The sequence below is a fragment of the Botryllus schlosseri genome, chromosome 3 (genome assembly GCF_051294905.1).
Source record: "Botryllus schlosseri isolate E-star chromosome 3, Bs_hap1, whole genome shotgun sequence".
NCBI classification, from domain to species: Eukaryota; Metazoa; Chordata; class Ascidiacea; order Stolidobranchia; family Styelidae; genus Botryllus; species Botryllus schlosseri.
Window position 1 is genome coordinate 27,957,606 of NC_137238.1, and position 25,138 is coordinate 27,982,743.

Sequence of the window (25,138 nt, forward strand, 5' to 3'; positions counted from 1 at the left end):
TAAAATAGATAATTTCGATAATATAATGTGAAATTAGCTCGCGGGCTACTCAAAACCTTCTCGCAGGCCACAAATGGCCCGCAGGCCGCGGGTTGCCCGCCGCTGATATGGACAGACTCCTTCGATAGTTTTCAGAACCAGAGCCGGAGCTGGAGCCGAAGCAATGGTAATAATGCGGCTCCGGAGCTGGAGCCGGAGCTAATGTATGATAGCAGAAAGCTCCGGAGCCGGAGCTGGAGCAATGTAAATTTGCAGCGGCTCCAAAGCCCTGTTGGCTACTGCAAATTTCGGGAAGTAACAAACAGAAGACTATGCAAGTCTTGCTCATAGCATTTGATAGGATATATCATATATGTATGAAGAAAGAGGTATTCCGGAGATACAAAGCGTCAACATAACAGGGTTTGATTCTTACAACTGAGAAAAAGTCTAGTCGCTGTTAAGCGATATAATGTCGGTGATCCAAGAAATGTAGTCAGAAACTTTTGTGTACACGCCGGGCGTATCCTTCAGTCCGCATTGATCTCCCCAACTCGTGATGCCCCACACAACAAAAGGCGACAATTTATTTTCTGTGTCGCGTTGGCACGCGAGAGGACCGCCGCTGTCTCCTTGGCAAGTATCAGCGTCACCCTGTATATGCGCAAAAGGAGTTTAATACTGCCCCCATCCCCACAGGCGTGGCTTGCAATGAAAAACTTATACTTTGTCGGGCTGACCAAGTGTGCTTTCCTTATAGTTTCACTACTTAGTACTTACTCAGTTGCTGGTTCACGTTTTCGCACCACTTCCATTCTCGTTTTATACTTTTAAGTTTGCAGGGTAATAAAATGTAATGGGAATTTGCATCACTTTCATGAGTGAGATTGTCATAGTATATCGTCGAATTATCACCTGTATCAATGGGATTGAACAATTTTCGGAAGTCGCATCTATATACTTGTCGGCTCGTTATAGTCGAGTTGCGTCAGTCTCGAAAAATATACTATGCGATTTCGAAGGAAATAACCCCGACTAACCGCTAAATGTATGCGAACGCTATGATACTATTTACGTGAGTAATTTTCGAAAGTTATCATCTACTTCCCCTCAAAGAAGTTTCGACATATTCTGGGAAACGTTACCTATAGGTTTATCAATATATATGTAGTTTCTGGCAACCTCTGTATAGCTCATATATTTTGATATCACCTACCCCAGCACAGAGCATCCCATTTTTGAGTCTTGTCCCGTGAGTTGTTCGACACTTCTGCTCGGATCTAATATTTACCTTTCCTCCTTGAAGCTCGTGGGGGTATCTGCTAGGTGCTAAATTACATAAAGTTCAATATGAAACAATGGATATCATGTAATCGCGACTATATAGTTTAATTGACGAAGCAAGTATTCCGTACGAGGTGAAAACCGATCCGTATATGCCTAATGTCCATAGGTCGGTGGTTCGAAACTGGGGTTCAATCGAGCCCCAGAGGATCGTCGAGTCATTCGAGTATTCGGCAGAAGTTACGACACACACCCAACTCATATGACTAGCGATGATACACTAGTCGTGGTGTAATTGGCTGCAGGGAATCAGTACTCGAATTGTAACTGTTATGGTGGTACTTTATGCGTAATGACGTACGCAGGAGAAGGCTAGGGATCGAAACCGAAGTCCCGCGCCATTGAAATATCAAATCCATCTCCAATAACGCTGTTGCGGAACAATTTCCAATGTGAAGCCTCGTATTTCTTAACTGGTCACATGAAGCAGACAGCTGAAGTCTATCTGATTCGCAGCAAACATTTTTTATAATCATTTTTTCATGATGCAATGTTAATGAATTTTTTCGTTCGGCACTGTTGTCGATGCAGAGTTCATTTTGTGCACAAGATGCCAATTATACAGTATTGACTGTGTAGTTAGATAGGTAGGCCTGTTGTACAATTTTGTTTTTGCGACTCGACGTAATGTTTGGGTTCACCGAAGACTCGCCGATTAACGTGAGGGATAACTACATTTGTACTGCTAGGAACCAAGGCTATGGAGGTATCATGTCAATTAAAACATCCAGCCTATAGTACATAAATACCGCAGTCCATAGACTTTTAAGACAGAACGTGTTATTGGACGCTAGCCATCACCCAAGTTGTAGTACAACAGCAAAGACTCTACGATGTAGGAAGCAGGGATGGTGTGATGGTGAGGTTCACGTTCGCTTTCTGTGTGTGATCCTCCGAAATTAAGAGGTTCACGTTCACAAACGAACCTTGGTAGGCTCTCTACTGTGAACCTTTTTTCACTTCATTTTAACACATTTTGTTGAAATTTATTGCATTTCAACTGCTGGCCACTGGATGCATGGCGCTGGCAGCATAAAATAATCAACACTAAAGGAGCATGCACCTTGACCATCTCAAAAATTCTACTTGCTGTGTTACAAAAGTTTGCTCGAAATATCCTGCTTTTCGTTTGTGAATATTTGGTGACTCTCTGCTGTGAGCTAGACCCGCAATCACACAACATCAAGAGCGAAATACACTACATGTAGGTAGTCAGTCAATGATGCTTATTCAACCAATCAATGAAATTGATTTCTGTGTCTGATGAAAAAATCTAGCTGGTGTACCAGTCAATCTTGAATTCATATGTTTTATGCATAATAGAAAGCAAATCCGTGCGATTGGGGTGTTGGCAACAGCTGTATAACTTGTAAATGGGGCAATATCGGTAGCAAGTAGGCCTATAGAAACACTCTGCTCAATATCAACGTAGCAGTACTTAGACGCCAAATATATTGTCCGGTTTGGCCTGAACCGTCAAGGCGTAAGCTTATATTTCCTTACAAGACCTCGTCGAAATTGTTGGCAAAGCCACGGAAGATATTGATTTTATGGGATTATTATGCCATTTGATTGCCCAGTTGTACTTCAACATTGTGGCATTATGTGGCCCGAGTCTTCGCTAGGTATCGTGTACATACATTGATATAGGCTATCACTTCACTGAAATGCAGGGTTAGAATTAGCAAAATGACGTCACGTGACGTCATGAGGTTCATGTTCGCGTTCACACGAACCTGAACCTTTCCGAGGTTCACACCATCCCTAGTAGGAAGGCTTCTATAGTGTAATATTAAGCGATAAATCGGCGGTTAGCCTCGTAATTGATATAATTATTAATAACTTACCCTGATCATACGATTGCGCTCCCCAACCGCTTATCACGCATGGGGCGTTTTCATCGAAATGATCCACACTCGGGTCTGGTAAGCATGCCGGGTTGGCGTACTCACTGTAACACAAGTAAAATTGAAAGGTGAAAATTTCGGCCACCAGTCAAAAGATTCAACCGGCATCCTCGGTTTGGAAAGACAAGGTAGTTTCGGTCTTTTATTACATTTCATTTCAAAACTATTTTTACAATGCTCTTGGTTTGAACCTGAGCTTGTGTGTAACGGAGTACTCGAGTGAGTTTTATTAATTGAACTAATTATTGAGTGACGCGTTTTTCTATACCGCGTCCACTTCTGATGTAGCAGTAAGTTCGTAAAACTACTTCCTTTTAAAATCTCTGATTTTGGAAACTAGAAGGTAGTTTAGTGATCAGTTTGATGACTGAAATTGTCTTAATAACCGCCTGCAATGACAGCTGTATCACTGTAACTGTATATATTGTTGAAGACTGTTGCGATTCAGGCATCAGGCATTTTTCGTCAGTCGCGTAGATCTATTTTCTCGTTACGAAAGTAGCTCTCTCCAATTAACCACATTTTTATATTGAAACAACCTAATTGTGTAGTTTCAGACTTTTCCTCCAGTACCTCGAAAGTAGTGTTGACACGTTTTGAGAATTTCGTCTTCTCTTATAACATAGTTGAAATTCACAGCGTACGGCCTCCTACTATAGTGTAGCAACTCTGACTACTCTGAACACATCCGTTTTTTGGAACATAACGGGACCACAGGAGGGAGCAATCAACCTCGGTCATTTGGTGCACATAGCATTCCACCCTACAAGGAAGTGATCGTCAGGCCTACTACAATGTAAATCATTACAGAACAGGCGAAAAGTTAATGAGAATCGGTAAAACGCAACGACGAAGCAATGTCGTGAGCATTTTGTGAGGTAACAAAAGAAATAACGTCAAAATAAATAAAACTGAGTTTGATGGAACAAGAACGCCTTCTAACCTACTAGGATATCAACAATGTCCGGGTTTAATATTTCCATATCCTATAGTCCAGTGTTTCTCAACCTTTTTGTCTTCGCGGTCCCCCTCCACAGTGTTAGTTTAAAGTCATCTCAATATTCGGACAACCGGCATCTGTCGTGTGTATATATTAAATGTATAGGCTGCTGATGAACAGCAACAAAATGACTTTAAAAAAAAAACTTATTATTTATCAAGAGATTAGGAAGACTTTTAGGATTTCAAAGCTAATTTTGTAGATGCATATCTTGATATACTCGGCCGTGTCTTCAAAATCCGTGCCGTGGATTGCTGGATATGAAGCAGTGCCGAAAATGCCTCTCCACAAAGATAGGTGGTGGTGAATGTAGTAATAATGCTTAACGCTTTTGACGATACCTTTGGGTAAGATCGCGACATATATGACACCGAAATTGAGAAGCACATCTTCCATGAACATACAGCGTTCAGTTCAGTTATTTTTATCTAGCAGATCATCCGAAAGTGTTTCTGGAATTGCGGTTTATCAATTAGAATCAATTAGAAATGCGCAAGAAAATCGAAAATTATTCGACCTACTGAGTTAAATCCCAAACATATGTTGCGAAAATCATAAATTAAAACCGGTCAGAATCTCCGTTTTCACAAATCCTGATCCACGCTCATCTCTGGTGGATGAGTGTTATTGGTATGTTCAACGAACCTTGTTTCGACACAGCTTCCATTAACTTTCTTCAACTTGATGAGGGCGATGTCATATGGTGGCGAGGTGCCACCCCTATACTCCTCATGTTGAAACACCTTCTCGATGGCCATATCCTTAACACCAAGAACATGCGCGACTTTACAGGCTGGAATCTTTATCATCGATTTCGTCGCAAGATAAAACAAACTTAGACCATTTAAAGAATTGTGATCGAACGGAAGAACAGACGATCTCCTAGCTATGCGATGGAATTTCTGAGGTGTCTGTGGGGGTAATGCATCAGAGCCAAGTCAGACACATGAATATCCACTGGGTGGGATTTCGAAATTGTATTAGATATACCGCTAGAATCATAGCAATTGGTCCATCATTGGAAACAGGTAGGCCTATATCATTCTAGTCCGTTGTTCGGATAGAAACCTCGCATGTGTAATTGGTGGAGTCGGTGATTTTTTCTGCCGACTCGAACACCAACTCCGACTCCAGACATTTTAAACAGACCGTCTCCGACTCTATAGAGTATTTAAACGTACCGACTCCGACTACGGCTCCAACTCCGGCTCCGACTACGACTATTTTCCTCACAGAACACCGACTCCGTCTGCAACTACAAATTTACTTCGAAAATTACAATCCACCTTGACGGTTGAATGAATTTCATTTAACCATCAAACACATGTAAACATATTGCTCACGATGGCAGGTATAATTGTTTCATTGTGGCACATCTCGAAATATTCACCGTGCAATTATCATGGAATTATTCGTTTCGAAATATTCTTCCTCTTTCGTATATTATAGTTTTTATAACAAAGCCAAGCCACGGATGCAGCGTTTGGTTATATTTGCATCAATTTTACAAGTGACGTTGTCGCTTACAAAGCCAGACGAAGTATTTACTCTTTCATAATATCATCATATAATTCCAAAAATTGCACCGATTGGCGACTTTATCAGTAATTTTGTTTTAGTCGCGATTTGGTTGCAATTTTCTGTCTCTATACAATTTGCAATAAATGTCCAATTGCATAAATATCGTTACTAATAACAATGATTGTTAATACATACAAATCCTATTCAGAGGTGGTCAAAGTAGTCAAGAAAGTTACTCAAGTAGAAGTAGAAGTAGAGACGAAAAAATCTACTCAAGTACGAGTAGAAGTACTTCTTCCATAAGCCACCTATAACTACTTGAAGTAGAAGTAGAATTGTCTGACTTTAAATCTACTCAAGTAAGTAAGTAGTTTTAAAAACTGTCCTAATTCGTTCGCATCGACTGTCAAAAACTGCGAATTGAGTTATGCGGAAGGTGAAGAGAGCCTGATTCGTGTTGATACATCCCAGGAGGTATCAATTTTCGACAGAATAAGCATTCTTTCGCATCATGGGATGCAAATTATAGTATTGATATGAAAATGCGATATACTAACCTTTTGTTTACTAGAAGACCCCGTTTTAGAGACTATCATGGCATGGCGCCCTCCCCCAAGGTCCGTAGTTTAGTCGAAGAGCAATAGGGAGAAGTTGTATAGGATACGGTGTAAACACTTTGCGCGATTAGTAAACGTTATTAAAAAATATGGTGGACCTTAAAAATGTCATATTGTGTAGCTTTATTTCCGGAATTTAAAGGCATTACTACACTTGCTTTTATACTTCAACATGTATGTTATCCAGACAAAAGAACTGATATTAATTAGAACTCAAAATATATGATACTGGGAATTGAAAGTGAAGTATAAATACTACTTCTAAAAGCGGAACATGTATTTCATGTCTTTATTCCAGAAAGTTTCAAAGGTAGTATGCTAAAACAGCTCTAAAACTAAAAATAGTCAGAGTCCGCTTTTCCAGATTAGGACACGCCATGGACATGCTAGATGACGATATGATAAGTAAATGCTAGATTGCGAAACATCAGTTTCAAACGTTATGATGAGCCATATATACTGTGATGAAATATTTCATATGAGCGAAGGGCGACAATGTGGTATGAACGGAACCACGCCAACCCGTTGCCTAAAATATATTCACCGGTACTGTCGTGAAATTATACTGGTTACACCGTATCCACTGCGCGCTCAGCGCGACGAAAATTCTGGGCTTTACTCCACTTTTATGAAAATTAAATGGTGATACTCCGTGAAAGCAGCGTCGAAATTCCTCAAGCTATCTTCCTGATTGAAGGATTGAACTACTTCTACTTGACAAACTGAAAATAGCGAAAAGTAAGTAAGTAGATCACAAAATATTACGAAGTAGAAGTAGCGGAAATCAGATCTACTTAAGTACCAGAAGTAGAGGAACTTGAGTACTTCGAAAAAGTAGAAGTACTTCGTTACTGACCACCTCTGATTTTAAGAGACCTTTTGAAGGCACTTGTTTTCATATTGTAGAAGTTGGAGTCGGAGTCGGAGTCAGGAGTATTTTCACAAACTCCGACTCCGACTCCAGCCAGTACTTTTTTCACGACTCTAACTCCGACTCAAAGGCGTTCTAAAAAGAGACTGCGACTGCGACTCCGACTCCATTAAGGGAAAATGAGCGAAACTCCGACTTAGACTCCGACTCTATAATTTGTTCGCGAAATCCAATCAATAGCTATACTTCGTAAATACTAAATACGTATTTAGTTAGCCTAAATCATTGTTTACACCCAACGCAGCAATTATGTAGATTTCGACAATAGCATGTCTGTCACGAGGATTATGTTACCAGACCAAAACTGTAGTAGTTCTGTCTTACAGATCTCCAGCACTGGTGTGTTATATTGATCAACTTACCTGTTGATGTTCGTTTTCCAAGTGAGTGCCGTCGTCCAAGTTGTAATAATCTCCGACACGCACCAGATAATGTGTTTCGTAATTCCTGCGAATAAGATGCGATCAATAGAAAAGATACTATCCAGTATAATTCCATGGATGCACTGAGTTTTGTGAATGGGTACCAATTTATAGAGATCAATCGTGGTGGTGTATATAAGAAGTGGTACATTCAACTCATATATCGCTCATATAAAGACCTTTCCGTAATGTAATCTGACAATCTGAAATGATGTCTTCATCTTAAATCTTCATGCAAACGAGTCGGTCACGACCATGACGTCTGTCACGGGATAACATGTAAAACTAACATTTAATGATATCGCACTATTACCAAAGCTGTCTCGTAAAATATGTCTACCATCAATACCCGGGATGAAGACATTGTATTGCGGAGTGAAATAGAGGACAATCCGTACCTGTTATCGGATAAACCTACCTTACTCGCTGAATGCAGTGTGCAGCAGTAAGAACCCAGCATTCTCTGATCAACGTAGCGCCGCACACGTGATGCGCGTCGAGCCAATCATTTATTCGCGCTTTTCGGATGGCTGCCTGCGAATAATCCGAGATTAAATGATACTGAGATTTGGCATGCCTGTGTGGGTGATGAAAGTAGTCGATCTTGCTACTCAAGTGGAAGTGAGTTAACCATCGTAAATTTCTACCTAATTACAATTAGCATTAGAAAGATCGGAAGAGTAGGGGAGACCGGGGACAAATGTAACTAAGGGAAAATGTACAAATCGACCTCACCGCTAGTAGCGTGAAGAAATCGTCTTGATATTTTAAGTGCCCACTGCGCATGCGGTAGTTGTGTCTCCTGACATACCTGAAGTTACGTTGTGTTACGACGTGAAACCCCGGAATAATTTGGAAAAAACGAACATTTTGACACTTGAGTAAATATTTTCTGATCTGGAAAAATTTGCTCAGAAGAATAATACCTCAACCGGTTACAACGTTATATAAGTAGCTCGAACAATGTTACCACAGTCTATCTATTTCAGATGAATATTGTAGAAGCCATAAGTATAATACCAGAACAGATACTACCAAGACATACCAAATCTAACATGATCAATGATTATCTAACGGAATGGCCATACAGAAGTGGTGATGCCAATCTTAGGGTTCAGTTATTCCCGTGATTCTACCACCCTTTCTCATGCTGATTGACTTTTGGTGTATCGACTTCAGTGGTCATTTAAGAACTTGCCCATAACTGAATCTTTATCCTCTGACTTTGAGCATGCGGCTCACGTACATTTTGTCATTTGGTATAAGCAATTTATTTTAATTTTGTACAGAACAGAAGAATGTCATTAGCTTCGACGCCACATAATGCTACGTCCTCATTTTGCTACACCATCATCTGCCAATTCAACCAAGATATTTTAGCAAGTTCGGTTTCACAGCTTCGCAGGTGACCGAATGCCCAATCCATTATGCAAGATGAACAACTGTACCTCGGTAAAAGAGGCCGAATACGTGTAGGGATACGATGGAATGAATATGATTCTCGTACACTTTGAGCTCATGAAGAAGGCGCTAAAAATGATACTGTATTCAGATGACAAAAATGCGAGGGGGCGTTGCCCGCAAGCGTTCAAACTTCTCTTTCTTCAGTTTAATGCAGCAATACCATTTGTGCTCCCGTTTTTGTTGTTCATTTCGTTTGTTTTTAGTAATAAATAACACTGTTATTATTGCCCCTCATGGGAGGTTATATATATATATATATATATATCGACTTTAAATTAAATAAAAGGGCAAAAGTAAACAGGAAACAAAAGAACATCAAGATAATCAGTTTTGGGCCCTTGTTAAGCGCCTCCAGCGTGGGCGGACGTGGGCGTCTTCGAGCGATAGCCCGCGTTGCGCTAGCTCGGTCGAGCGCCATGTGGTTCTCTTCCAGCCACCACTGCGTCATGGCTCCGTCGGAATGTGGTTGATGATAGCGGCGGCTGGTTGATCGTTTTGATGCCGCACTAGATGACCGATTAGGCAGAAGCGTCGTTCAGCATGGGACGGCATGGGACCGTTTTTGTGAGTTTGCGCAGTGCATTGGTGGATATGTGCTCCGGGTGGTGGATGCCGAGTGCGTAGCGGATGATTGCATCGTAGTTGGCGTTGAGTGTCTTAGCCAGCTTTTCTGTCAGCGTGAGTGCTTCTATTCCGTACAGAAGAACCTGTTCGACAGTGGCACGGAAAATGCGGGTCTTGAGCTAGGTGAGGCACTTGAGTGCGGAAGAGGCAATGTAGCCGTCTTGCCGCGCTCCATGCCTTTGCTCGCCTCGCCTTCAGTGCTTTTCCAGAGTCCGCGACGTCAATACCGAGGTAAGTAATACTCTTGACATTCTTGAGCCTGACTTCTCCCAGTTGAATTGGTGTCGCGTTCTCCGGCAGAGTTGGTATGGCCAGAACCTCAGTCTTCTTGGCATTGATCTAGAGGCCAACAAGAGCCAAGTATTATCACGAACAAGAATGGTACCAAGGTGTCACCTTGAAGCACGCCAGCCGAAGTGGTAAAATCTCCGCTTGGACCGTCATCTTTTCGGACTTGCGCTCGGGTGTCAATGTAAAGGGCCATAATGGCGTACCTTATCACCTCAGGAATTCCATAGAATCTGAGGATCTTCGCCATGGCTGGGCGCGAGAACGAGTCGAAGGCTTTCGCAAAGTCAACAAAGACAGCCGAAAGATTCTGTTTGTGCGAGAGGCAGGTGTCAATGATTGTGCGCAGTGCCAGGATGGGCTCTGTTGTACCGCGGGATGGTCGAAATCCATTCTGGACATTCAGGAGCTTGGTAGATACTTGCTCACGTATGCGAAAGAGCAGTACTCGGTAGAGCAGCTTGGCCGCGGTCTGCATAAGGGAGATGCCTCTGTAATTAGCTGGGTCACTCGTAGCGCCTTTCTTGTATATAGGCACGATTTCGCTCTCGAGCCACTCGGGCGGCACCGGGCCGCCATCGAGGACACCGTTCATGACGTCGAGTAGCAAAGGTACAACGCCCGAGGTGTACGCGGCCGTTGGGATGTCGTCCGTACCGGTGGCGATGAATTGTGGTACATCACGCACGGCTATCCCGAGCTCAGCTAGCGTGATCAGGTTTGTATTGATCGCGAGAAGAATTGCTGCTGATGAAGGCGGTGCAACGAGCACATCGATGTCCGGTGCAGGTGTAGATAAGAGAGTCTCGAAGTGTGATGCGAGGTCTTGCGTACAGGCCTTCACTCGGGTCCTCTTGAAGCCAACTAGTTCACCGATGGCCTTCCAGGCTGCTCTTGACCGGGCTGCTTCCAACTCGTTTTCCACGGAAAGAGCAATAGCTTCGACTCGTTCCTTGCGAGCAGCGTTGTAAACGTTAGTTAGGTGCAGAGCGGCCTCGTTAGCATCGCTATGTGCGTCCAGTGTTCCAGAGGTGTACGCGGCACGTCTGAGAGTCTTGAGGTTCTGGCGTGCACTGAGCGCCGATGGGTCGGATTCCCAGGCTAATCTTGGCCGTGGCTTGCTATGTGCCTCACCGAGCGTTTCACGGGCTGCATTCTTGACTGCTGCCACAAGTGGCGCAAAGGCGGTCGGTATAGTATTTTGGATCTTGAGGGCGTCGAGTGTGTGCATGGTAAAGTCTTTCATCTTATTTGCGTCCTTGAGATCAAGCCAATTTGGTAGTGGCTCTTTCGGTGTACGCTTCGGGACGAACGGGAGGCGTTCACGAAGCGTGGGCAACACCATGCGATGGTCACTCCTCATCGTTAGCATGTGCACCGTTCGGCAGTTCGTGAAGTGGCGCCGTGCGGGAGCTTTGCAGCAGATATAATCCAGCCGTGTGTTGCGTTGGCCCATACCGTCAAATGTTGTCCTGCGTTTCGGCTTAATAGAGAAGTTGCGTTGAGAGGAATGAGGTCGCAGCGGTCGAGTAGATTGGTAAAATGCTCAGAGTTGCTATTTTCGTTGCCAACTGGGAAGCGAAGTCGCTGTGAGCGCTCGGCCAACGTGGCATTCATGTCTCCAAGCAGCATAGTTATGTCGCGCTACGGGTATGTGGAGGTAATACCTTCTAGTTGGTCGTAGAAGGCGAGCGTATCAGCTGGGAAGGCAGTGGTTTTCGGACATGTCGGTCCATACGCACACACGAGGTGAAGTTTACGGCGACGGAGTTGAATGCTAGCTGTGATAACCCGGCTGTTTACAACGCAAATCTTTGCCTCATCGTGGAAACGCCGGGACATGATTAGACCGACGCCTCCTACTCCGCCTTGGTTGGCAGGTGACTGGACCATGACAATGCCTGCGCCTAGGTCTTTTTCGCGGAATGGTTCGGTGAAGTGCTGGCGATGTACTTGGATTGCCAGCACATCAAGCTTGAGGTCAGTCACAAGTGCGGCAGCTTCTTCCTGGCGCCACGCAGAGTTCAGAGTTCTTGTGTTCAGAGTTCCAAGTTTAACTGTTGCTTTTAGGCTAATCCTCAGGGATCTTGGTTGAGGCTTCGGGTCCCCGGCGTCGCCCAGCAGATCCCGGCAGATGGGGGTTCAATTGCCCCTGGCTACGGGGCGATTGTAACATTTGAGTTCCGATGTTCGCGACTCACAATTTCCATTATTCATTGTTGATTGAGTTCCATTGCAGTTTTTATATCAACTATCGAGTTGTTGGCTTCTTTATATGAAACTTTGGAAAATTTCCAAGAAAAAAAAACGTAATGTTGACAAATATAATAAGTGTTACAACTGTCCCGAGTCTTCCCTACTCGTGGGACTATGGTTTTGGTAGTAATAGATTTGGTCGAGGGGTCTCGTCCTTTTAGCAGTTAATTGGTGGTGACTTTTTATAGTTGCAAAATTTATTTTCTCGACTAATTTTCTTGACTAATGACAATGCAAATAGGTAGGATCTTCGGAAATATATTCAGCTACCGTGATACAGGGGTTATTTCACGTGGTTCTCATGGCAATTTCATTCGCAAAAGTGACGCAAACCTATCCCAAAACCGCTTCCTACTCATCAAAATCCAAGTTATAAAAAAGAGGTGCTTTAGCCTAAAAACGTTTCAGGCAGAAGTGGAATGAACCTAATAAGTAGGGCGATTTTTATTGACACGTCAAAATAAGTAAAAATTTTGTCAAAATCGTAGCGTTAGGTCAAAAAATTGTCAAAATCGTTGACTAAGACAATTTTTTGCAGCCTGTATTTCGTCTGTATCGTAGATGTTTGCACTGTCGATGAACCCATAGCATATATACGGGCTATGGATGAACTTAACATTTGACATTTTACAGCTTGTAGTCTAAATTATAGGCCTACCGTTGTAGACGGCCATTGTTGGCTCATTGTGAATCATTAACTGTCAAATGAAACAAATGGGTTGACATGATGTTATGCTCAACGTACCGTGATATCCCAATTGAAGCAAAACTGCGCGGGCATTGGTTCTTATATCAAGAAGCGCAATATGGAAAATTGTGATGTAGACAACATTGTCAGAATGAAGCAACACGGTGTGTCACCAGCAGTGTACGCATAACTTCAATGTTGCCAGCCAACAACTGCTGCTATTGAACGTTATTTGTCCATTCTTGGCAAGCTACTTGGTAAGGACAGACACTTTCCATCGGAGAATGTAGTAAGTATCTTTATAGGCTCACATTTTCTTAAAATAGTTTTTTCATGCAAAAATATGTCAGTTTTAAAATCAAAAAAGTTTTTCCAGACCAAACTACATTGTAAGGACAGACAGTTCCAACCCGAAATGAAGATAATTAGTACAATTTAAAGATTTCATGGTAAAACACCTAATTTACATACATAAGGTCAAAATTTGGTCAAAATTATATTTGTCAAGATCAAAAGATGTCAAAATTTTGATTTTTATAGAACAAATCTTCCGTTTTAAGGTAAAAAAATCCCCCTGCTAGTAACATAGACACTTGAGTACGCAGTGAAAGTAAAGGCAAAAAAATCGAGTACTCCGACGAAGTAAAAGTACTCTCTAAGTATACTCCAAGATCACACCTGCCAGGGATATTGTCCTGGCTTCGATTTCGAACCGCCCGTTATTCTTGTCGTGATCGCTTGAGTTATCTCGCTGTAGCGTTTTCCACAACTTCTCACAGCCACTGAAAGGAGATCACGTATCTATGAATGCTATATATTCCAAGGATTTTATAAATGTGACAGACAATCCATTGTGACCGCGGTAATATTGAGTACTATTGTTATTGGTTATTGCTATCGCTGAATGGATCCATAGATCGCAACATATCACTTGTTATCTGAAGTCTAGATATGAGGTGGAAAATAAAGCTGTCTGAAAACAGTTGTTGTATCTTCAATAATCATATACACTCAACCTCCAGCATCGAAAAGTCTTCCACACAAACGCTTCAGCAGCTGTATGGTAAAGCTGAATTGAAAATATGATTGCTTAAAAGTGGTGCTTGGACTATATTAGACGTACAAATGTGCCGAGTTGGTGAAACAGCACATTGCCTTCAGTAAACATTTGAGCCTTCGGCAATTGACACACCAATGGCCGTCAAGTTGTGCTTCATTTTTGTGATCTCTAAGAATTGAGAAATTTGTTGTGAAAATTGTGAAAGGCAATATAATAAGTCAGTCAGTAGCACTATATAGCATTTTGCATGGCAGTAATTGAAAACTAATGACTAGAAAGCTATTATTGGCTGACAAATTATGATCTGGCAAGGCTACAAGAAAACTACACATATATCTCGATAATAATTGGGGTAGTTGTGCCGTGTTCGTGGTAACGCAAAATATGGTACCAGAAGGAACCGATGTCCCGATATGCAGCCCACGCCACGGTCTAAATCTGGGCAAATACGCTTATTTTCCACGCATGTATTTCCAGCGTAGGCTTCGCCAATGGAACAATAGCTGTCGAAGTCAGATAAAGGATGCTCACATCACTTGCTATGCGTGCAATATACAAAATCGGTACACATAAAGATATGCGAGATATATGCAGTGTGCAAACCTTGTTCTAACGGGATAGTATTGAGCTGGCAAAAATTGCTAATAAACCGAAGTTGCGTTTTATTATGGTTACTAGGGATGGTGTGAACGTGAGGTTCACGTTCGCGTTCTGTGTGTGAATCTCAGAAATTTAGAGGTTCACGTTCACCAACGAACCTTGACAGGTTCTGCACTGTGAACCTTTTTCGCATATTACAATTTTCACTTCATTTTAACACCTTTTGTTGAAATTTATTGCATTGCAACTGCTGGCCACTGGTGGCATGGCGCTGGCAGCATAAAATAATCAACACTAAAGGAGCATGCACCTTGACAATCTCGAAACTTTCACTTGCTTTGATACAAAAGTTTGCTCGAAATATCCTGCTTTCCGTTTATGAATATTTAGTGACTCTCTGCTGTGAACTTGACCCGCAATCACACAACATCAAGAGCGAGGTACGCTACTTGTAGGTAGTCAGCGAATGATGCTTATTCAACCAATCAATGACATTCATATCGTTGTCTAATGTAAAAAAACCTAGCAACCTTACGGGGTCAATCTCGATTTCATATGTTTATTGTATCATAAAAACCGAATCCGTGCGATTGGGGTGTTGGTTAATGGGGTAATAACGGTAGGGAATATGAAAACCTGCTTACACTCTGCTTAATATCAACGCAGTCTGGCCAAGACGGTTAACGCGTAAGCTTATATTCCCTTGCAAGTTCTCGGCGAAATTATTGGCAAAGCGACGGAAGATATTGATTTTAAGGGATTACTATATCATATGATTGCCCTAGTTGATAGCCTACACATGACAACGTTTAAAACGTCAATATGTAGGCCTACTTCAGTATTGTGGAATTATGTGACCCGAGTCGTCGACGGGTATCGTGTACATTAAAATAGACTATCACTTCACTGAAATGTAGGGTTGGAATTAGCAAAATGACGTCACGTGACGTCATGAGGTTCACGTTCGCGTTCACACAGAACATTTCAAAAAGGTTCGCGTTCACACGAACCTGAACCTTTCAGAGGTTCACACCATCCCTAATGGTTACCATATTTTGAGATACGAAAAAGAGCGCAATTTTTACAAGTTACGAAATTATAGCTGCCAAGTGGCTGCTACTCCACTGCACTGATCAGATTCTGATTCCGCGTCATTTATGGTATTTTTTTGTTATCTGTGTACAGTTGCGTTGTTTTCAGGGCTATAACGGAGGACAAATTGTCAGAAGTATGGTAACCCTAGTCCAACCCATGCAATTACTGAACAGCCGCAAGCGTACAAAAGGAATGTTAGGGTTAGGTAGGAAATAGGGATGCATCAGGATGATCACCCGGCTTGAAACTCATTATGCCGATAACTGAGTGCAGAGCAGTAAGTGATTATCCCGTGTACAAACCACACGATCGGAAGTAGCCGAAATACATTATCCCTATATATATAGTTACCAGGGTCAGTAATGGACTGCTTCTAGTTTTATGGTACTCAAGCAGACTTTGTCTGCATTTTCTACACACTCAATGACAGGCATTGTTATTTTTGGCATTTCGGGAACCCAATGCCAAAACTGCCAAAAATAAACTTTTGAAAATGACCAAAATAAGGCTTTGTCAAAATATAGTTTTTATGAGAGCTTTCGCTAAAAATGTCAACCGGAATTGACAGAATTTTGTATGAAGCGACAAAGCAAGTGTGTAAAGCAGAATTTTTGACTCCGAGCCCGTGAATCCCGCAGAGGTCCGCATACTTCTATCCAAGGGGTCCATGAAAGGTTAATGAAAAGGTCAAAAAGCCCTGTGCATAAATCTGGATTTACGACTAATCTGTGGATTGAACAATCCAGGGATTAGTCTATAGATGATATCCAGCGATTAGGAAGTAGATGATATTGAGCGGGACTAGGCGATAGAAGATCTCTGCACGCCAAAGTTGAAATCAGCATATTTCGGGATCTGTGATAGCAGGCCCTAATTTTAAAATTTAGCGCGATTGCTAGGTATTTTCCTGTTGTCAATGCTCATGCATTTTGTTACATCATGTAGCCGCCAAGCGCGACCCAGACCTTATTTAGCTCAATGTGCGTACACCAAATTCCATTCCCCTTCAACTTGCAATTGAAAACTGTGTGCATGTTCAATGTTTAAAAAAAACTGGCAGATTGCGTCGCGTCTTCCAATAGGGACATCGTTTCGTCAATGGACACATACGGTGCAAAAGGCTCCAAGATCTCTGCCTACGATAAATACATATATACATCCATTCCTTTCCTAGTTTTTCATTGCCGGGTGGATAATTATCCATGTTATATTGATTATTAAACTCACTCATGATTTTTCACCCTTAATTGGGTAGTGAAGGCTGCAATCCAAGCGTGTCAGAAACCCTTTTTAATTGTTATCATAAGCATTGTTACCTTAGTGAATGCCGTTAATTTTTCACGCAAGGTGAATCGACTGTTGAGACTAGATATTGCGGAAGCTCTGGGTTTTGTATCGGATAAAGTTGGTCTCCAAAATCGTTTTCAATTAGGATTGAAATCTTCCTGTTTGATGGCACAGTGCGGATACTGCATGTTTTGTGACATCCGTTTCATAAGAAAGACCAAACTGAAGCGTTTTACATGGTTAATTCGAATCTATAAATATGAATTGATAGCGAAGCCAAAATTGCCAAAAATTAAATCTGAAAAATGCCAAAAATAAGCTATTTTTGTTATTTTGGGCATATGGCAAAATAACACGGCCTCTTCATCTGGGTATATTAACGAACACTAAACAGTCAAGACTATTTACTTTCAGAAAGCACTTTAGGGATTAGTATGGCTCATTTTTTTGATTTACATTGTCACAGGATCGCGTGAATTTCCGCCCGTATCGCTGTAACCGAAAATATTTTCCATGGTCTCGCTTATTTGCAGTGGCATTAGTCATGTTGTGTTAATCACGATGATAAGTCTTTTAATTTCTAAAGTAACCATAACTCTCCATTAACTACTAGTAGTATGCGACTCCTCCACCATAAAGTAATTACTTGAGAAGTTTTCAGTGCTTTCATTTTCTATTTTTACATGAAGCAGTTTTGAATAACTTGGAAATTACTACCTCTTACTTGTAATTGAAATTTGCAACATTTAATCTACGTCTAGACATCCGTAGCAAGGGTGATTACTTGAATCACCTATAGACATTTCCACGCTTGAGATGCTGATTATTGATGTACATACATAAAGGAAAAGTAATGGAAAGACCACCACGCACCGCGCACGCCAAACCTTCCGGAAACCGTGATTTTCTGAACTTTCGTGCAGCAGCGAACAGTCAACTTGCAAACATCAGTGATATAACTCACGTGGTACAAATCGCTTCGTGGTTATGGCCGAGAAATCACCGGACATTGTTCGGATATTGTTGATCGCGCCAACGTCGACTGGTGCTGTGAAGATGTTGTGAACGCGGTCGTTTACCTTTATCTTTACCACGAACCCCGTTGTTGCAACTAAAGAAGAGACCATGAGACCGCGGCCGCAATAAGCTTCGCTCTATCCGTGACATTCATAGCAGGTGATAGTTTTAGATGAAACAGTTTTTACACTGACCTTCTATACTTAATTCGTAAGGAGATCCTACATTTATGAAGGGAAGACGTCTTCTGGTCATCATGACATATCTGCATCCATTTCCTACTTTTCTGCCAATATCAATCTAAAAAATTACAGAAAGGTGTTAGGATCAGTATCATGACCAGCCATATCGATGTAGCCAAGGCAGGGAAAGTAATGGTATAGGATATTCGAGCAATATCGGAGCTATACATGCGGCGTTTGTCTTCGAAAATGTGAGGGTGGACAAGAGCCAGTTACAGGAACAAAATCCACTAACTATAACCCGTTAGGGTAGGATCCCAATATCATTTCATAGTTTCAAAACATCACAAGATTGCTATAAAATGAAATGATAGAAATGAGTCGATATGACTATAAGACTCTCAATCACATGGCCCATTAATGAAGGAAGTAAGGAGGGGTCAAAGTTCACCCTAATTGGAACTTGTGTTCGGTTTGGTGCGATATGACACATAGATTAGGATTTACTTGATATTAAACTGAAATACCGCACTGGATTTGGGTTTCAAAACAGTAAATCAACTCATTTCCGACCCTGTAGGATTTCGAATTTGCTGTCCACTATTTCTGGTCGCGAGTGTCATGATCAAATCTCATTTTGGTGCTTATATTAGCCGTGTTAGAGAATACAAGCCTTCATGTATCCACCGCTTGGATAGCTTTACCGCCAACACGTCGTTTGCAACCGAATTCACGCACCATTCCCTTTCTGGGCATCATCTTCATGATCAAGTTCTGCGCTGGCTGTCCGTTGCAAGACGCCTGGCCATCGTACAGTCGAACCGTCTCCCTCGACCTCGTGTGCCATCGGGCTTTGATTATGACTTCGTCCCCCGCAACGAGCGGGCTGTCGACAATGCGCTCCATGTTTCTGTTACCTTTTAGATGAGAAAATTTGTTGGCAGTTGGCGATATTTCGAAAAATCACAGCACCGTGATTGAGTCAAGAACTTGATTTGCCAGTACTTAAATGTGCGTGTACGGGGGCCTTCGGGCGCCATTCCAGTATAGGACACACCAAATTATCCTGAAACGTTGTGTTCGAGATTTCTCATGTATTCTTGGAATACTTGGGGTTATACTGATTTTGATATTTTCAAAACAGAGCAAACATCGTCGAACTCCTCGCCAATACCCATAACATTAATAGCGAAGTCCGTAATGGTGTGCCCGTGAGGTTCATGTTCGCGTTCTGTGTGTGAACCTCAGAAATTTAGAGGTTTGCGTTCACAAACGAACCTTGTTGGGCTCTCAGCTGTTAGCCTTTTTCATATAGTACAGTTTTCACGTCATTGTAACATTTTTAATTTTAGTTATTTTTATTTCAACTTCGGAATCGACACTAAACGAGCATGAACCTTTATAATTTCAAAAATTTACTTGCTTTGCTGGATAAGTTTCCTCGAAATATTCAGCTTTCCGTTTGCGAATATTTACTTACTCTCTGGTGTGAGCTTGACCCGCAATTACACAACATCAAGAATACACTAGGACAGGTAGTCAGAGAACCATGCTTATTCAACCAATAAATGAAATTCATATAAAAAATACATCGTTGTCTAATGTGAAATACTTGGCAGGCGTACCGGATCCATCTTGATTTGATATGCTTATCTTGTCATATAAACCAAATTCATCCGATTGGGGTTTTGGCTACTGTATAACTTGTTTACGAGGTAATATCGCTAGAAATTATAGAAATCTGTTTTGCACTCTGATTAATATCAATGTAGCAGCAGACGCCAAATAGATTGTTCGATATAGCCTAGATCGTTAAGGCGTAAGATTATATTCCCTTGCAAGTCCTCGCCGAAATTGTTGGCAAAGCGACGGAAGAATATATGTGATTAATACAACATTTGATTTTTCCAGTTGATACATTTGGTGACTTTTAAAAAGTTGCATGTACCTCAGCATTGTGACTTAATGCGGAATGAGTCGTCCCTATGTATCGTGTATAATATTTTATTACTTTACGGAAATGTAGGATCAGAATTAGCTATATGACGTCACGTGACGTCATAGGTCCGTGTTCACGTTGGCGGTCACAGAAAGCCTTTCAAAAAGGTTCGCGTTCACGCGAACCATAACCTTTCCGTGGTTTGCACCATCCCTAGCCAGCAGTTCCCATAACGAACTGCTATAAGCTCGAAAGTTAAAAATCGTATCAAGTTCATTCAGAATTCGTTCTAGACAACGGCTACGACAGCTAAACCCAACTCGAGTTACGTATAAAAAGCTCGTATCTAAGTCAGCATGTAACGACATCCTAATAGAATTACATAAGGGCTAAAGCCTTAACCCAGAGGTTCTCAACCTTTTTGGCTTCGCGCACCCCTTTTGACCGTCACGGACCCTCGCGGACCCCCTCAAGTTTTAGTTCAATTTTAGCCCTATTATGGTGTAACCTTAATTTGTCTTGTGCAAATATTATCTGTAGGCTTGTGATAAACAGCAAAATAGTGATTTTTCTTGAAGATAACATCATACTATTTCTGTAGAAATTGGTGGACTTTTATTATTTTAAAGCTAATATTTCTGCTGTACTTCTTGAAGTACGTGGTCGTGTCTTGAAAATCCGCGTATTCGTTTTGATATAAACGAGGAGTGCCGAAAACCATTTCCGTAAAGATAGATGGAGGCTAATGCAATATTTACGTATAACGCTTCCGACGATACTTTTGGTGTGATCGCAACATTTATGGCACCAAAATGAAGAAACAAATATTTTATGAACATATGACGTCCCGCATCCAGTGCAGGGACGGGCAACATACGGACCGCGGGTCGGATTCGGCCCGCGACGGCATTTTGATCGGCCCGGAGAGAGTTTCTACCGTCAAAGTGAAATCCTAATCTAAAAGTATAGTCAAATTTTATGCTCCAGAGAATGAATCCAAGTGTTCCAACCAGAGACTGTCATGAAACGACTTGTTCTGTTCGGGTTAAATATATATTTATGAGCAAACAGTTTCGACCATGAACAATTGAACATTAACAAGACGAGGCTGCATACCAATAAAACTAGGGATATGAATTTCAGGGTTGGGGCGTAATGCTTTGATAGCAACGCAACACTCCTTGTTCATCAAAAAATCAGCCTTGTCGATAGGGCATCCGCAATAAGAATGCTTCAAATGTGATAGCCGAGCTTTAAGAGCAGGTATATCATTGTCCGATTAATGACGAGTGTCAGCCGCGAATATTCGGGTTCATTTCAATATGAATATACTATTCAATTTTATATCAAAGTTCTGTACCTCCAAGAAGCTTTTCCCTGCATTGGGACAAAGTATGGAAATACTTCGGATTTTTTTTATTTCAAACGACTGCTCACTAACTTGATGAGACTGACAACTTCAAATCGAGAAGGTTTCGTAGACATTACGAAGTCACCCTGATTGACGTTACTATCTCCATACTTTTATTTTTTCCACAAACCTCAACAAAACGTCTCTAAAGAGCAATATGTTTGTATCAGCAGGTTATTCGAAAATTGGCAATGAAAATGAGTTTCCACACTACCATCGTCCATGTCGGACGATTATTATTATGATATGAGTCATGAGGTTTTAGCAGTTGAGGTGCGAAACTCCCTCAAGCTTTTTCAAATGAAAAAATACAATAAAAATTAGGTTATCAACCATTTTAAAAATTTAGAGGTCTCGCGGACCCCATGAAATTGCTTCGCGGACCCCCGGTTGAGAACCGCTGCCTTAACCCTTAATGGGCCTAACGGATGAGGCACCCAGGTGCTTCCATATTTTTGAGTACTATACTGCTGCGTCATCATTTGTCACGACAGCAAAAAATGCACAAGTCACTATCGCCACGATTTACACCTCTCAATTTATATCTAGACAGCACCGATGGGTAAACAAAATCCCGTGTGCGATAATGATAAAACACAATACAAAAGCAGTTACTAATATGACTTATTTACAATGCCAGGTCTTACCTGAAACGAGAGCAATGAAGGCCAAAATTGTAGTTGTCAATATCATCATTCCGCTTGGCGAGCTTTGAGTGGCCTAAAAACTGTAAGTAACGCGATCTACGCTTTCAAACTAACTAGCTATTCAAACGAGATCGGTACATATATTGACGTAAGCTGTCCACTTTACACATCGCCTTTAGGCCATTCCTAGACAGGTGTTCATTGTGTCGCGTATTCAATCACTGACTATTGCTGCCAGTCAGCCCGCCAATCATCCTTGCCTAGGACTTGACGAATTACTTAGTTATTCCGTCTGTCTAGTTTCTGGTGAAACTCAATCTTTTGTCATGGCGTTTACCAATGAAAGATGCTAGGGAGACGATTTATGGATCACAAAGCAATGCGATATAAATCGTTGTCACGTCTCGAGCAAGAATATAATTATGTGATAGCTTTAAAATTTCTTGATTAGGACAGTTATACAGCCTCGAACATTTGCTGAGCGAGGCTGGGCTGAGCTAGGCGTTTACACTTCACAAGCGCAATCATTTTTTCAGCACCTCCGTATTCTGAAAAGCCATTTCCGATCAAATGGTCTGCTTGAATTAATTGGAATGCTACGCGAAGAAAGTGTCTTAAAATTTGCCTCTCAAATTCGGCGTCATCCACCCATGAAATAGACCTAAACTTTCTGTATACTCAACAGCATCGCAAGATCAACGGATTATGCGATCGTTCCCGAAATGGGTTTACATTCGCCCTCATTTAACCTATGTCTAGCATCGCAACCTCACTGTGATCATTTCTCGCACGCGAAAAGCCCTATCATTTTAATGAGTCCGATCCATTATTTAACGCTCTGGGCCCCGTAGGGATTGCGTATAATTACTAAGAGCTAATGCGTCCTACCTTCCACTGGCCGGCCTAACTTGCTAATTTACTGATATTGCCACCTAAACAAATCGCCGCACTATTTCCGATACGTGTGCGAAATAGGAAGTTGTTGGGACAATTTAACGTGAAGGTATGAACACGTCCTTTCGGTGAGCTGTATAGGTAAAACTCCTACGCTGTGACGCATGACGAGCTATATAATAGCAATTTACGTTATCCATGAGTCAGCTATGAATAACTTGTGGATCGGCGATGTTTCTCCTATTTTGCACTTTTCGACTTGGTCTGGATGACAACAATGTGATACTCGAAGTTCGAGAATATATATATATATTAATGCATCATCGTGCGCAAAAATAAGATATGAAGTTCCTTATGGTATACATAACACGGAAAATAGGGTATGTAGTCCTAAAACTGGTACAGACACTAGCAAAGCGCGCGGCTCACTGTACGTGGGTGTACATCGCTTATCCCTCTGATCTGAGCAATCACAATCTTATAACTTGCGTCCCGGCGGTAAATGTGATGAAACTCGCATCAATCGAAAGCTACTGTCCAAGTGTTTCCGAACACATAAATCGCGTAGTTCATCGTAGTTCTGCATAATCATGTAACGCAGAGGTAGTCAGTACCTAAGTACTTCCATTTTATCAGCGTAATACACAAGTAGCTTTCCTGAATCGAACTATTTACTCAAGTGGCTGTGTTTTTCACTTCTACTTGAGCAGACGTTCAGGAAAAGCCACTTAATTTTACCACTATGGATTTTTAAATGTAAAAAGTCATTTTGTGATTAGTTCCGGTCACTTTCATCAGTGAAAGAATCACGTGATGTAGTTTCAGCATGTCTACAAGACGGTCACTCAATCAATCTATATTGAGGACTATACCTAGTGCAGTCTCATTGCTCATTTTGCGTCGATGGGTGCGAAGATACATATTCCAATTTCGAAAGTAACCGCCTCCAATTACCTGCTATTAGTATCAGGAAGTTCAATACATTTTCGACTTTTCATTTCCTAGTTCCAATTGAAGTATTTATGACATAACTTGCGAATTGCTACTTCTATACTTCTATTTGAGTGTCAACGTCCGCTACGGTTACCCCCTCAGAGTGCGAGTCACTTTATGTAACGGAATTATGTGTTCATAGCCATTTCAATTGGTGGAATCGAGTCAAATACCCCACTTATGGAGATATATCTCATTAAAATAAGTATCTTGAAAAGCTTTAACGAAAGTGGGCCGTGATGCAGTCGTCAGATAAGGAATCATATTGACGGCTATAGGCCAGGTGGAAAATAATTGTAGTCTTAAAACACCATGAATCAAAACAGCAGACCTGTGGACGGGCTGTTGTTATTGTGTGCCACGCCAGTAAGCAGAACGCACTACACTGCCGACATATATATTTTTTATTGATTTTTGACGGTTTTCCCAAATTGGAATGAGCATCGATGCATAATTTGACATCAGAAAGTGCCCGAGGCCCAACCTGCATCCTTACGTTATCATGTTAATTTGGCAAATGCAACAATTCTTCGCTTTACAACAGGCCATTGGAGCAAGCCCATAGTTTATCTTGAATTTGATCATTGACATTGTTACAGCAATATTTTGGGATACAGGAAGATGACTGTCTCTCTGGTGTACGTATATCTCTAAGGCAATGGTTCTGAACCGGGAGTCCGCGGCCCGTAGGCGTCAGCGAAACAATTTCAGGGGGTCGCGAAGCCTCTAAATTTGAATAAGGATTGATAACCAAATTTGTATTTTTTTTTTAATCATCGGGAATTCACGATGCAGTTTTGATTCATACCTGCTACAACTTCAAGACTCGCATCAACAGCATGGCCGTCTGAGATGAAAACCCTACGGTGCAAACTCATTTCAATTTCTAAAGTCTCAATAGCATAAAGATGCAAACATATTGTCGTTGAGGCGTGTTTTGATGATGTTTGTGGAAGAAATAACAAGTTAGGG

At 41.6% G+C, this 25,138-nt stretch overlaps 1 protein-coding gene across 1 annotated transcript; it reads right to left on the bottom strand.

The window, feature by feature from the left end:
* Positions 1-310: 310 nt before the first annotated feature.
* On the bottom strand, positions 311-23,176 carry LOC145436282 (tryptase gamma-like). The gene is made up of 11 exons (XM_080313643.1): positions 22,280-23,176; positions 19,021-19,199; positions 18,295-18,400; positions 18,048-18,194; positions 13,720-13,823; positions 8,140-8,255; positions 7,662-7,746; positions 4,876-4,991; positions 3,171-3,274; positions 1,196-1,308; positions 311-633 (listed from the first exon to the last, which is right to left on the bottom strand). Exons 1-11 carry the CDS (start codon positions 22,326-22,328, stop codon positions 430-432), a joined length of 1,323 nt encoding a protein of 440 aa, XP_080169769.1. The 5' UTR covers positions 22,329-23,176; the 3' UTR covers positions 311-429.
* Positions 23,177-25,138: the final 1,962 nt, after the last annotated feature.